General features: G+C 34.5%; 1 protein-coding gene across 1 annotated transcript; it reads left to right on the forward strand.

The window, feature by feature from the left end:
- The first annotated feature begins 1931 nt into the window (after positions 1 to 1931).
- On the forward strand, positions 1932 to 5086 carry LOC125682866 (uncharacterized). Its single transcript, XM_048923455.2, has one exon. The coding sequence runs from the start codon at positions 1978 to 1980 to the stop codon at positions 3595 to 3597; it is 1620 nt and encodes a 539-aa protein (XP_048779412.2). The 5' UTR covers positions 1932 to 1977; the 3' UTR covers positions 3598 to 5086.
- Positions 5087 to 14269: the final 9183 nt, after the last annotated feature.

The following is a 14269-nucleotide window of genomic DNA, read 5'->3' on the forward strand; positions in this document are numbered from 1 at the left end:
TTGAAAGATCATATGCACTCGTGGATCCAAAAGACATATTTTTTTCAATCTAACCATGCCATTCATCTTATGACGACGTCTTGCTGTTACGTTTTTAGTAACATTTACTATAAATGGCATACTGTATCTCCTCATCGATTTATGCAATATAGCGTTAGCTTTACAGAGTAAAACTCAAGTCCGACAATTAAATTAAACCCCAAAACAGGAAAAAAATGAAAGACAAAATCACAAGTGGGCTTTTTTCTCAAACAAAAAGTGGGTTTTTCTCAAACAAAAAGTATATATATATATATATATATATATATATATATATATATATATATATATAAACTTTTAACACTTTGTGTCTATAAAGTGTTTAGAGATTTTTATATTTTAGTTCGAGAAAAGAGACTTTATATATATATATATATATATATATATATATATATGTGTGTGTGTGTGTGTGTGTGTGTGTGTGTGTGTGTGTGTGTGTGTGTGTGTGTGTGTGTGTGAAATCTGACAACACGTTGTAAAATGTAAGCGCTTTCATTTCTAAAAGATCTCCAGATGTTTTACATTATGAAAACAAAATGTTTTGTAACTACAAAATGAAAATGAAGTCATAATATATAGGGAGTCATTAGGAGCGTAATATGGTGACGTAATACAAAGCATTTACACTACACTATTAAGAGTAGGTCTAAATCAGCAAATGAAATATTTTTCTTTTTCTCTCCTTTCCACTTAATCGTCTGTGAAGAGTTTATAAAAAGGAAAGATTGATAACGTCCTTTCTCACACACGCCTAAATGTTCACTTAGTTGTTTTTTTTCCCTCCAGTATTCTGGTACTTGAATGTGTTACTTATGTACACAATTTCTGGCTCGAAGAATTGGTCCTGTCTTTCCGGTATTTTGACTATATCCGCAACATGTAATAACATACTTAATTTATATTAAATTCTTAGAACCACAGGACATACCTGCATTTACGGTGAATTCCCTTCCTTCGAAGGTTTGTCCCTCCTTTAAATAGGGGATCTATCCATCTGTTGACCCGGAAATTTGATTTTTATGAAATTTGAATGGATATTACTATTCTTTAGAGAATGTTTGGTTGTCTTTTACTGTTAATGACTTTGTAGTCACGGAGCACATTTGTCATTTCTTCATCTGATTTCAGAATGTTATTAAGTTGATGCACAACAGGCCTCATATTTGGGTTTGGGGGTTTATGCGTAGTTACAATGTACTGATAGTAATGGGAGACACAGTAACACTCTTACATCATCAGAATATATATATATATATATATATATATATATATATATATATATATATATGTATATATGTGTATATATATGGAGGTCTTTAAAAAGAAATATGTATCGCAATGTTGTACTCACAAAACATGATAGTAACACATATACATGTATATAGACAGCTACAAGTAGACACCAGATAGTTCGTGTTTGCCATTCCCTTAATTTTTGTATTCTTTAAAAGAGTTATGAGATTGATCACTGTTTGATTTCTTCACCTTTTCACACATGTAATATACTAGATTTACTCAAAATATTCCGTGACAAATACACTAAGCAACAATAATCCCAAACATATATTACCTAACTACATCTCTCTCATGAAAGGTGAAGATAACGAACAGTGATCAATCTCATAACTCCTATAAGCAATACAGAATAGAGAGTTGGGCAAACACGAGCCCCTGGACATACCAGAGGTGGGTCAGGTGCCTAGGAGGAGTTGCATCCCCTGTCGACCAGTCACATCTGCCGTAAGCCTCATTTATTTTAAACTATGTGCAACAGCTCTGATGGAATGTGACGCCTCTAAATGTCAATCAAACTTTACTTTTTGACAAGATTTTGAATTATTTCTGTCATAAATTTCCGTTAAAGCCACAACAACTTCCTTCTTCACAGGCAATTTGCTGAAACCGCTAGGGAGATTTGGAAGGTGTAATTTGCAGAAGATGTCGCATGAGAATATCAAAGATTTTGGTAAATCAGTGTACGGGAAAGCTCCTGGTATAGTGTTCAGTTATCACGGAGACGATGAGAAAGAAGATCAGGTTCAAAAACGACCTGAGCAGGATGAAAACAAATCTAAATACATTACTGCGCCTAAAGCGCCCCTTCGTGCTTCCTTTGGAAATATTTCTGTTGCAAGCCTAAAGCGGAGTTTGAAAGAGCAACTTGTGGAAAAAGAAAAAAAGATGGAGCACGAATCAAAGTGTCTTACGGATCAAAGTCAAACACCGCCAATACCAAACCATGGAAGAGTGTTTGATAACCAGATACTCTCTGCAGGTTCGTCGCTATATTCTAAAAGGAAAACCAGTGTTGTAAAGAACACTGACCATGTTCAAACTAAAGCAAGCCGAGAAAAGGTTAATTTGAACAAGTCTGTGACGATAAAGAAACCCTTGTTGGACGATCTGAGTGGGGTTTCCGTTAAGGACTTATCTACTAACTTAATCAGACTCAAATTGAAGAGAGATAGAGAGGCAGAAAGACCCATTAGTGATCAGGGAGATATTGAAGAACATGAGTCATCCGAATTTCCTCATGAGCATTGTTTATCCTGTTTTCACAAGAATTGCAACGAAATGAAAGATTGCCCTCTGGTGAAATGCAAGAATAAGTGTGATGAAGCTATTTTTCATAGGTGCAAACAACGAGAACATGATGAAATGTGTAAACATACTATCATTTCTTGTATCAACAAAACTATCGGATGCCGGATGGAAATGCCGAGACACAAGCTCTGGTATCACCTAAAGCATTGCACTAAAATGACGGAAACAGTCTTAAGGTATCCAAGCTTCAATTGCCATCGACACTCTGGTGACTATCAGCAAGCGCTTTCTCCTAACAGACCAACTGTAAAACATAAGGACATACACGAACATTGTCTCCATTGTCACAAAATCAGCTGCTCAGAGGAGCCAGAGTGCATGATCAAACGATGTTCTAACAAAGGGTGCTCGATGAAATTACATGCATGTAAAATCAAAGATCACAAACGAATTTGTCTATTTAAGGAAATTCCCTGCATCAATAAAGAATATGGATGCCAATATAAAATTTCCAGAATACTTCTTACAGAACATTTACGTACTTGTCCAGTCATGAATTTTAAAGCTTTGGGTCTACCCCCATATAATATTTTGCAGAATATCAACGAGCAAAGCCACCATTGTGAAAACTGCTACAACAGTAACTGTACAGTTCTCGTGGACAAAAATTGCATGATGAAGGAATGTGATTGTGGTGCTCTTCTGCATGCTTGTAAGTGGGAAGACCATTATGAAAACACATGCCCCGCATTCGTCATGTACTGCATAAATTTCGACGCAGGGTGCAAGATGATCCTCACCCGTGGCATGCTAACAACACATCTTTTCCACTGCCCCGCTATGAATTGGGAACAACGAAAACAGTTACAAAGCGAGGAAGACTTAGTAAAATCCGATTATCCTAACATCAACACAGAATTAGAATCCACGGTCAACCTTGATTCAGATGAACATGTTTATGAAAAATTGCCAAAACGTAAGAAAAAAGGCAGAAAAAACTGCAGAGTAATGTAAGAGTTAGAAAGACAACAACAATACTCCTCTTTCGTTTTTGGTTCAGGAATTCAAAAGTGATAAGTTTTCATCAACGGTGAAACACATATGAAAATATTACAATCAATTTTCAAATCAATCTGCTTCATGTTGAAAGAATTTAATGTTATGAAGAAAAGATAAAACGCAAGACAAAAAGTAACTGCAAAGTAATGTAAGAGTTAAAAAGATAACACCCCTGTATATTGTTTTATTCTTATTTTTATCATTTTTATTACTTCGTGAATAGCTAAGCCTCGTAAGCGATGGAACATATGTGATGACATTACAATCTTTCATATTAATCTGCTTCATTTTGAACGAATTTGATATTTTCTTACTCAAAGATGCTTTAGCGATGAAGTCCTATTTTTTAAAAGTAGTCAAAGAAAGAATTTATTATTATGAGATTGGTCACTGTTCGTGATCTTCACCTTTTTCTGAAATACAATTATACATGTATGTAACAGACAGAAATCGTTTAATCGGGATTTTTTTATGGTACTCAATGCTCAAATTTTGATATGAATATTAAAGATATCAATCTAGGTATTTTTGTAAATCACATGTATCATTTTTAATAAAAATGCTTATCAGATTAACTCAGAGAATTCTTATAAGATTGTAATATGTATGAAAATTTCAAGGAAACATTTTTATACTCTTAAATGGTATGACATTTCATTCCGCATTGCGCGAATGTTTAAAAGACATAAGTGTATGTATAAATAGCCTTCCTCACGTCCGGCCTGTAAGTGGTACACTCGATGATGTAATGCCGAAATGTTATCAATTGTCAAAACAGTGTGCTTCAATAAGCTATTTAAATGCAAGATTTTATCAAGCATTCTTTCAAATGAAACCTTAATCTTATACAACTTTAAATCGGAGAGTACTTGTCATTCTCGCAGATATAGATACTACACGAAAATAACCAAATACATACGAAATTTATGGTACATCTACACTAGCTATGTTTTCAAATACTTATGAAAACGGTGTTATTCAGCGAAACTTTATTTACACGTTTTGATACCAGAATCAAGTTTCACATGTCTCTCAACTGATTCGATACGCAAGAGCTAGTTCTGCATATGATCAGTTTTTGAATCGGACAAGGAAAGTTGAGTCAAATGCTGTCTGAAGTGTTTCACACCAAACGTTAGGCCGTTCTTGGCACACTGATTTTGACTTCGGATTACTCCATTTACCTGATCAAGATATTGGCCCCACGGCGGGTGTGACCGGTCGACAGAGGATGCTTAATACTCTGACGTTATGTTTTCTGGAATGTTGATATATTCTATTTCAGGGTTTGATATCTGTGGGGTTTTTCTGGATAGGGGTGGAAGTGGTATGATTACATTTAAGATGTTTAGTCAAGTTTATCATTGTCTCTCGTTGTCACTGACCACCATATATGTGTACAATTTTTCGCTGTTTACCGAGTATTTTTAAATAAATTACATTTTCAAACCTACGCGGTGTTTTGTTTATTCATCTGCAGGAAACAAAAAAACTAGTATCGGTTCCTTGACATGTAAACTGATTAACAAAAAGGAGTATAAAACGTTGATAGTTCGGATTTTAACTGCTTTCATTTTGTTAGCATTCAAACATCCAATCTCTACCCAGAGTTGTCGTTCCTTGCTAACACATACACCTCTGTCAACGTCTCGAGGGTTTTACAAGATTCTTGTCAAATGGCACGTATGCTCAAATAAAATATGGTTTCGACTTCAGTTACAAAAATCTACGTAAATAGATAACTACCGAGCAGTTGTCAAGTCTTTTTGTGACACAGGAAGCATTGATTTGGGTTGAAACGCTGAAATTGGGTTGTTCTATTGCACCAGGCCTATACATACAGGTACATGTAAGTGCATGAATAATGGTGGGAACCTACAAATACTTGCTTAACCTACATTTTCCCAATATTTTATACAGTAGTTCTTGGTTTTATTAGCCGTAAAAAAGTGAATTTACAACCGGAATAACATTGCTTATTTTGAGACGTTGACAGAGGTATATGTGAGTGTAAGGAACGATAACTCTGAGTAGAGATTGACAAACATCCAGTAACAAAACTATGATTATCAAAATACAACGTTGACATACAATAAATGAAATGAATCCATAGATATTACATGTATATGTTCCTTTTAGCAGATAAAGAGCAAACTTTCGATATAACACACCTAACAAACCATTATAATAATGATGATAATAATACTTTATTTCAAGAAGGTGACCTCATTATTACACGCACTTTTTATCCCCAGGCTTTCCAGCGGATACATACCATTATACACAAGAATAATCATTTAAAACAAAATCTCAAAAACATGAACACAGGGTTATGTAACAAGATTCATTCTATATCACTTTATATAGAATTGAATATGTTGCAGTCAGAACACCGTCAAGTTGAAATCAATTCATAATCATTTATTGATTCCAACCTGTTAAATAAATACACAAGGTTGTACACAAATGTAATTAATGATATAATGATAATACACTACTACTGGACACAAACTTACACACTGACTTACACTTTAATGATAATACACTACTACTGGACACAAACTTACACACTGACTTACACTTTAACTGCTATTTTCTATTATTTAAATCACAACATCGCTTTGGTTTCACGACTATGGGGTAACATCACGAGACGAAGTCAACTTAAAATGTATATCAACAAGCGAAGATAATGAACAGTGATCAATCTCATAAATACAAAATCAAAAGAAGAGCAAACACGGACCCCTGGACATACCAAAGGTGGGTTAAGTTGTCTAGAAGTATCACTTGTTGACCGGTCATATCCGCTATGAGCCCTATACTTTTATCAGGTAAACGAACTATTTTTTTATATATCCACATGACCTCACAATAGGTATAAAACATCCGGCCCAGTAGTAGCTTGTATTTGTAAACTAAAGTATAACGACCATACAATTTGTAAAATACTTACTTTAAACGAGGCTGTTGAAACCCCTGTAACATGACCGTATTTATCAGTAGCCTGTCTTGATTTAAAATTTGAGCATACACAGGACATGCTCTCGGGTATCGAATTAGTTTGAGAGACATAAATACCACATTCATATGATAATAGAATATCGTTACACAAATGTGAGAAGTTCATAGAGAAAATAAAGTCATCTTGTTTGTCATAAAGTTGTGTTGTTAGTTTTCCGTTGACATCTACATATGTATGTTCAATAAAATACCTAAATATGAAACTGATGTGGAATACTCTCTGGTGTCTTTTTATTTCGAATTATGTGGGTTTTTTAGAATCGACATATGGAAGATCCGTTTTAACCTATAATATGCAATAAAGAAATAAATCATTAGATTATCGTTTTTACCTATCATAATTTCCTAACATTGCAAAATTCCCTCTGGGTGTCATAGGGTTGATTATGGTTAATCCATAGTTTCCATACCTGCATGCAGATGACGTGTCAGACCATGTATTGGTTGTCCTGTCGTTGCTCAGTCCTTCGCACGGACAAACAAGAAACACGAACTGGGAGAGGGCCTACATAGACTATGTCTGCTACCCAATCCTGTTGAGTTTCTCAATAAAATATGTTTAAATTAAACAAGAATGAGTGGAGTTAGACTTTGTGTGTACAGTTTTACACTATGCTGATAACACAAAGGGTCCCTTTTGGGATACTCATGTTAAGTTTATAAAGGAAGGCAGGAATTGATACTTAGAAATTGTGTTCCATTTGCGGGGAAGGTCACATGCACCTGACCATCCTGATCATGTAAACCCCTTGTATTTTCCTAACAAAATTGATATTCGCGATTTATAATTTTGAATGATATTTTTCTCATAATCAACAATTGTTTGCCCAACTATCTATTTTGTATTGCTTGTAGGAGTTATGAGATTGATCACTGTTCGTTATCTTCACCTTGCATTCTGCAGTCAGTCTTCACTTTTGTCCAGTAGGTAAGAAATCGACTGTTACATGAACCCTACTACACAAAACAATAAGGTAGAGAAAATCATAAATCGCCAACATTATTTTTTTAAGGGTACAGAGAGAGAGAGAGAAAGAGAGAGAGATTGCACGATCTAATGGCCAGGTACTTAACTGTGGAGGAGAGCGCTGTCGGTCTTGTTTCAGTTCCATTGACTTTGCGGCGTCACTTCCAAAATAATTGAAAATGACTTTTCTGACCATTTCTATTTAAGGTGATTGTACTAACACCTGTCTCCATCATATTGAAGCAATCAACTTATACATATACCTCTTTGCTGAGCTCTGCTGCATGTACGGTAATTTTATCCTGTGGTGGGTTTAATTGTGATGCAAATCTATCAAATATATTTCCATTCAGTATATTCTAGCATAAATTTGAACTTTGGATTTTGGACGAGGATATGTATAACCATAACCATAGTCACACCGGTAATAGCTGAAATTTACAGTAAAAAGCCAACGAAAGAAATTATACCATGGCTTGGTAGAAATAGGCTCATGTAGAGTTATCGCGATTTATCCACAAGTCCTTCTACTATAGACGTATTCCAAGAACATATAAACATAGACATATAAATATCGGTACTAATCCAGAAAATGGCAGAGCACGGCAAGGAATTATCAAGTGACACTACAAAAATCATCTTACTGAGAGCGACCATCGGGCGAGTCATGTGAAAATAAGTAAGTCTACAATTTCTAAACTTTTGAAACTCTGTCGAATATGCGAGGACACAGAAAACTTAAGTGCATGTCTACGAGAAAACCATGCAGAAAGCTATTCATGTTAGGTTTTCAGTTTCACTTTCTTTTGTCATAATTATTCATTTCAATGTATTTTAAGACTTTTTTGAGAATTTTGTCACAATCTGGTAATCGACACGTTGTACAGTGCCTTATTTGGTTACCATTGGCAACGCTATTTCACAGTACTCCAAATAAAGTTGAAAATTTCAAGTTTTAAAGTACATTTATTCCAATTGTTAAAAATTTTAGGAAGAAATTGATTACAGGTCTATACTTGTATAAGAATGTTTGTCATATCCATAATAAAAAACAATTCAGTCAGGCCAAGATAAAATATATGTGTCTCCTGTTTCTCGACCCTACTTACCTTTTTGCTGCCTACCCTAAATATAAGCATATCAAAAACTAAGATTTCAAAAAAAAAAATGTATTAAATGTTTTACCTACCAACCCTATCTAATTTTTTGGGGAGTGAAATAGGAAGCACACATATATTTTATTTTCGCCAAATCAGTCATAAATACTTCTTTGTGATATACATTGTCATCTTATGATGCCCCGACACCCCCCACCCACCCATCCATCATGCCCATGGAAGCTAATAATTGCATTTTCAAAAATTCACCTTAAATATTAAATGGGTAATAATATCTAAAATCTGGTTAAAACTGTGAATCCTTTACATAAATTTACATCTATGACAGAGATTAATTTAGATAGAATTTACAATAAATGTAACCAGCATTGTAGACATCACAAATTTGCTAGAGTTAGAAGGTCTGGGTTTGTTTTCAATACACATCAGCCATTGTTGATTCACAGAGAACCATAGGGATTGAGTTGAGATGCAAATTACCTTACACTTATTGCACTTTCACATATTTTTAATAAGTAGTCTACTTAACTTAATGCAATCTTCATAACTTAAAAAAAGGTCACTTGTCAATTTTCATTGCATTTATCAGTTTATTCAACAAACTCATGTGAAATTTGTTTTTGTTTATTCATTTCCTTTAGGTCAATAAAACTGGTCCTAAAATAAATTCTAATAAACATACCTTCGCCTATTGGAACTGACAGTTGCAGACGCAGCCATATCTCTCTACTCATAACAGCCGTAATGCCTCTGTTTGGCTTTGTTTTTGAACTTCCATGGAAAGGGTGTACACAAGATCGTTTACTTCTCTTCCAATAGAGACCTAAAGTATCTCGGTGTTCCTTGCAAATTTGCTCCTCGAATTGTGAAATGGTTATGGTATTTATACCTGCTCTGTTCAGTATTAGATGGCTTTCTGATAAATCTATACCTCTGTAGTTCGCATTTAGTTATCTGAGATGACGAAATGTGTGCGAAATCACATGTACCAGACGACATAGATGTCATTTTCCCTCCAATGTAAGCAAAGTTTTTTTTAAACCAGCGTGCTCTTTTTCTGAAAGGGAGATAATTCAATAACAGATTTTATTTGAATTTCAAAAGTGTATTCCTAGTTTATTTTTGTAAATCCATAAAATTCCTTTCATGACTTTGTGAAAAATATGATGTCCAATCAAATTGAATACTGTAAACTAAATTATATGCGTTCTATCAGACACACCACCGAAGGTTTTATAGGCATGTAAAATGTCAAGTAAACTTTAATGAGAAATTCTCCAAGATTTCTCGTATATATAAAATCTTGTAAACAAAAAGTATCGGGTTTATGGATAGTCCTATGTGAGTATTCTTCACAGAAAACAGAGATATGCCGTTTCAATGGGTTTCTATTTGATTTCGGGAGTCCATCAGGGCCGTAACTGCCGATGAGGCAGACGAGGCAACTGCCTCGTCTGATTTTTTGGCAAAAAAGAAAATAAAATTATATAAATGTTATATTATAGGATATATGTTTAAAATGAAGACAAGCACCTTTGTCTTTGACACCATATTACGATTCTTTACATAGTACAAATGAAACACAAACATGATAAATTGGGATTTAAAAAGTGTCATTTTCAGTCGTAAAGTCAATCGGCGGCCCCCAATCCCCTGCCTCCCCTGATTTAGAACCCTACTTACGGCCCTGTCCATAAAAGTGCTAATTTTCGATCAAAATTATCCTTTGACAGAGGGCTAAAAATAGATTGGGGATTTCCTGAATACAGTTGTGAATCAACTTGTGATACTTTCACCATAGATTCTTTTAAAATAAGTTTAGAATGTCCCTATTTCTTAATGTGTCATGAGTAACATTTTTTTCATTTGTGCATGGTTTTCTCATAGACATGCACTTAATTCAAAGCGAATGAAAAAATTGTGACAAAGTGATCAGAAAACACGCTTTCCAAGATGGTTAAGACGTCTCGTAGAGCCACACTGAAGGATATAACAGGCGAATTTAATACTCGCATACCTGTACCAGTATCCAGGCGAACTGTACAACGTATGCAGTACACAAGATAATCTGCACACACAAAAAATCAAAGTACTGAAAAGCGCTAAGCTGACTTCATGAATTCTGTATGTAATGTTAATGAGCAGGAACAACTTTAAAAAAAGGTTTATGCATTATTCTTTATTTTCGCATAACTAAGTAGTACATTTTCTGTAAGAAAATAACAAATATGGATTGGAAGCAATGTCCTGAAACTTTTCAACACGTTGAAATATAAATTTTATATGATGTTGTTAAAACAATGGTCACTATGATAATTTTGATCCCACACTAAACTAAAACCCTGTCCTTGGATCATGAAATTAACAATTTTGGTAAAGGACACCTGTTCTTATTAAATACCTATAATCAGAATTTAGTATCAATAGCATTACCACCGCTGCGGTGGTCCAGAGGTAAAGTGTTCGCTCTGTATGCGGGCGGTCGGGGTTCGAATCCCGGCCGCGACAGACCTAGTTCGTTAAACAGGTAAAGACAGTTCCATCACCAAACTCTCGGCATCAGGTGTGAATGTCACGGGTCCTCGGAGATGGCCTTTAAAACGGATGTCCCGTGTCACAGTAGGTGTGGCACTCTAAAGAACCCTCACTGCTCAATGGCCGTAAGCGCCGAGCATAGGCCTAAATTTGAAGCCCTTCACCGGTCTTGGTGACGTCTCCATATGAATAAAAAATTATTGAGAAGAACGTTAAACAAGATACAATCAATCAATAGCATTTAAGGCTATGTTATTCAAATATTTGACAAATGTATTGAACACTTTATACCCTGTTTAGCTCCCACCCATCTTCCCAAGGCAAGGGTTTCTGATCCGCTCTGCTCCGGTCCCTGGATAATTAAATGCTTTCTACATGACTATGCATTTTTTCTCTTACAGATGTGATGTTATAGAGAAGAACATTTTTGGTAGAAAATGTGAAAACAGTTGTAATGGTAGTTTTCGGTATAAAGTGTTCAATTGTTATTTCGCAACTAACTTACTGTTGTGTTCCAGTTAAATAGTGTATGAAATATTTTTAGAATACAACTGAAATGAAACAAATAAATAGTTTGATACAAATATGTAAGTCACTTATAATAGAAAGGAACAAACAAACTGGACAAAAAAGAAAATTACACAAAACCACATACACTAACAAATGCCACATGTCAAAACACACCAATAATGCAGGATTATGAAACGCTTTACATCCATTTCATTACCTTACCTGAAATCATTTAAATACACACATAAACATGCATCTTTATGACTTGTACTACAGAATCCAGTGCATAATTATCTGTAAATAGCAATCAAACCATGAAAGTGGAATTATTTTTTGTAATCAATAAAGAAGTTATTTTCAATTCAAAATCAGGTTGGAGAGAATCTGAATCCAAATAAGTCCGATAAATACATGAATAACTGAAAACAAAATTTAGGAAGTTATTTAGAAAAGTTGTTCATCATACATGTGCAATATTACTTTGAAACTGAATACTGTGTCATCAACAAGAGTGGAGATAGCTCATTTTTAACATGAAAGTTAGTGCAAGAGGATATATACTAATTCAAATATGATGATGAATTAGACTAACATATAAGCATGGATTTACATTTAGCAATTGTAGTGATTGTTTATTATACGTAAATCTAAAAAAAAAACAAAAAAACAAAAAAAACAAAAAAAAACAAAACCCAAGACTTTGTACATAGGTACATTAAACGTTGTACTCATCAACTTGTGTGTATTACACTTCTTGTGTAAAAGCTCATATTCATATTGCAAAGGAGACTCATCCGTTTGTCTGAATAAGACATAATACACATTGCTATTGTTTTAATTTTAAAAAACAGTTCTTTATATGAAAATGCTAATAACCTTAGCAAAAAACCATAAGATTCGAAGCTTGTGTAGGAGTTCTAATATGAAAAAAAAAAAAAAACGTAACAGAAGTGACTCGCAATAAATATGCAAGATTTACAACATGTAAATGTAGCTAAATAAGAATCCCAAACTAGGCACTGAAAAGTTACAAAAGTAATTTTCAAACGGTAATGTTCAAACCGCTGTTAGAAATAATGAAGAGGCATCTCACCAAAAAACTAAATGCATCTTTTTTATATGAAAAGATCGTTCAGCGAAAACAAAATGTGGGGACAGGGAACAACGACAGTACATCCATGCCCCTCCCCCTTCTTCATCATTTGTACGTTCGGAAATACATGTAGCATATGCATGTCATTGTCAATTGTTTGTTTGAAGTACAAAGAAATTGAAAACACGATTACTTTTCGTTGTATGTAGCGTGCTGTGGACCGCAAACCATTTCACATTCATGCTTGACACAATGGCAATGTTTATCTAACACTTGTTCTAAACATATGTATTTCAGCATACAGCCCTCGTAAAATCCACGCGGTGTTTTGAATACTTGAAACCGGGGTATTGTCTTCCATAATATAATATAATATAATGTTGTACCTTTTATCTTTTCCTTGCCCCAAGACTATAATTTTTAGTCTCATTTTTGAAACTAAATCACGAAATCAAATTTGATAGTATAGCGTTTGTAGATGTGCATGGTGATAGTCATTTTGTCTCCACATGCATGCACGCGCGCGCACGTGCACTGCAATTTTGGTACAAAAATTGGAAAATCAGAATATTAAGGGGATCGATATGAAACCTAAATAGGATGGTAGTATATCATTTGTAGATATGAAAAATGATTAGTAATTTTGTCTGCACGTGCACGCATGCGCGTGCATTACAAAATTTGTACACTAACTTTGGAATCAGTCTAACTTTTTTGTTGTTCATTGAAATGGCTTGATATTCATATCATAGGTAGATATTGAGACCCTTAACTGATTTGCATGGTCAAAATTACCAATTTGCACGCGCATGCACGTGCGCTTCATTTTGATTGGATAGTACTAAAACGTTTGTAACTATCTTATTGATGAAGCGAATGAGATGATATTCACAGCATACGTAGACAATATGTGTATCTATATATTGGTGTAACAAAAAATGCCAACGCACACGCGCATGCGCGTGCGACGTTTTTCAAATGTTCGATTTTTAAAGGACGATAACGTTTTTGTTTTTCATCAAATTCTATTGATATTAGGGTTTTAGATGTGTTTTGGTACTCCTTACAAATTGCTGTGGTTAGAATTACTGCTCAGCACGTGCATGCACGTGTGCTGAATTCTGATTGGACGATTTTAAATTCGCTATAACTTCCTTATATTTGGTGGAAACGTTATGAAATTCATGCTGTGGGTATATGATACAAATGCCTATTGAATGACATCAACAAAAATTCGGAATCATACACGCGTGCGCGTGTACGCACGTGCAACTCTTTCTTTCATTTCTTGGTACTGAAATTACCATATTAAACGTACTACATGTAATTAAAGGCTAAAATAAAATGATTTTTTGCTATAGATTCACAAGGACATCACAT

Source organism: Ostrea edulis, chromosome 1 (genome assembly GCF_947568905.1).
Source record: "Ostrea edulis chromosome 1, xbOstEdul1.1, whole genome shotgun sequence".
Classification (NCBI taxonomy): Eukaryota; Metazoa; Mollusca; class Bivalvia; order Ostreida; family Ostreidae; genus Ostrea; species Ostrea edulis.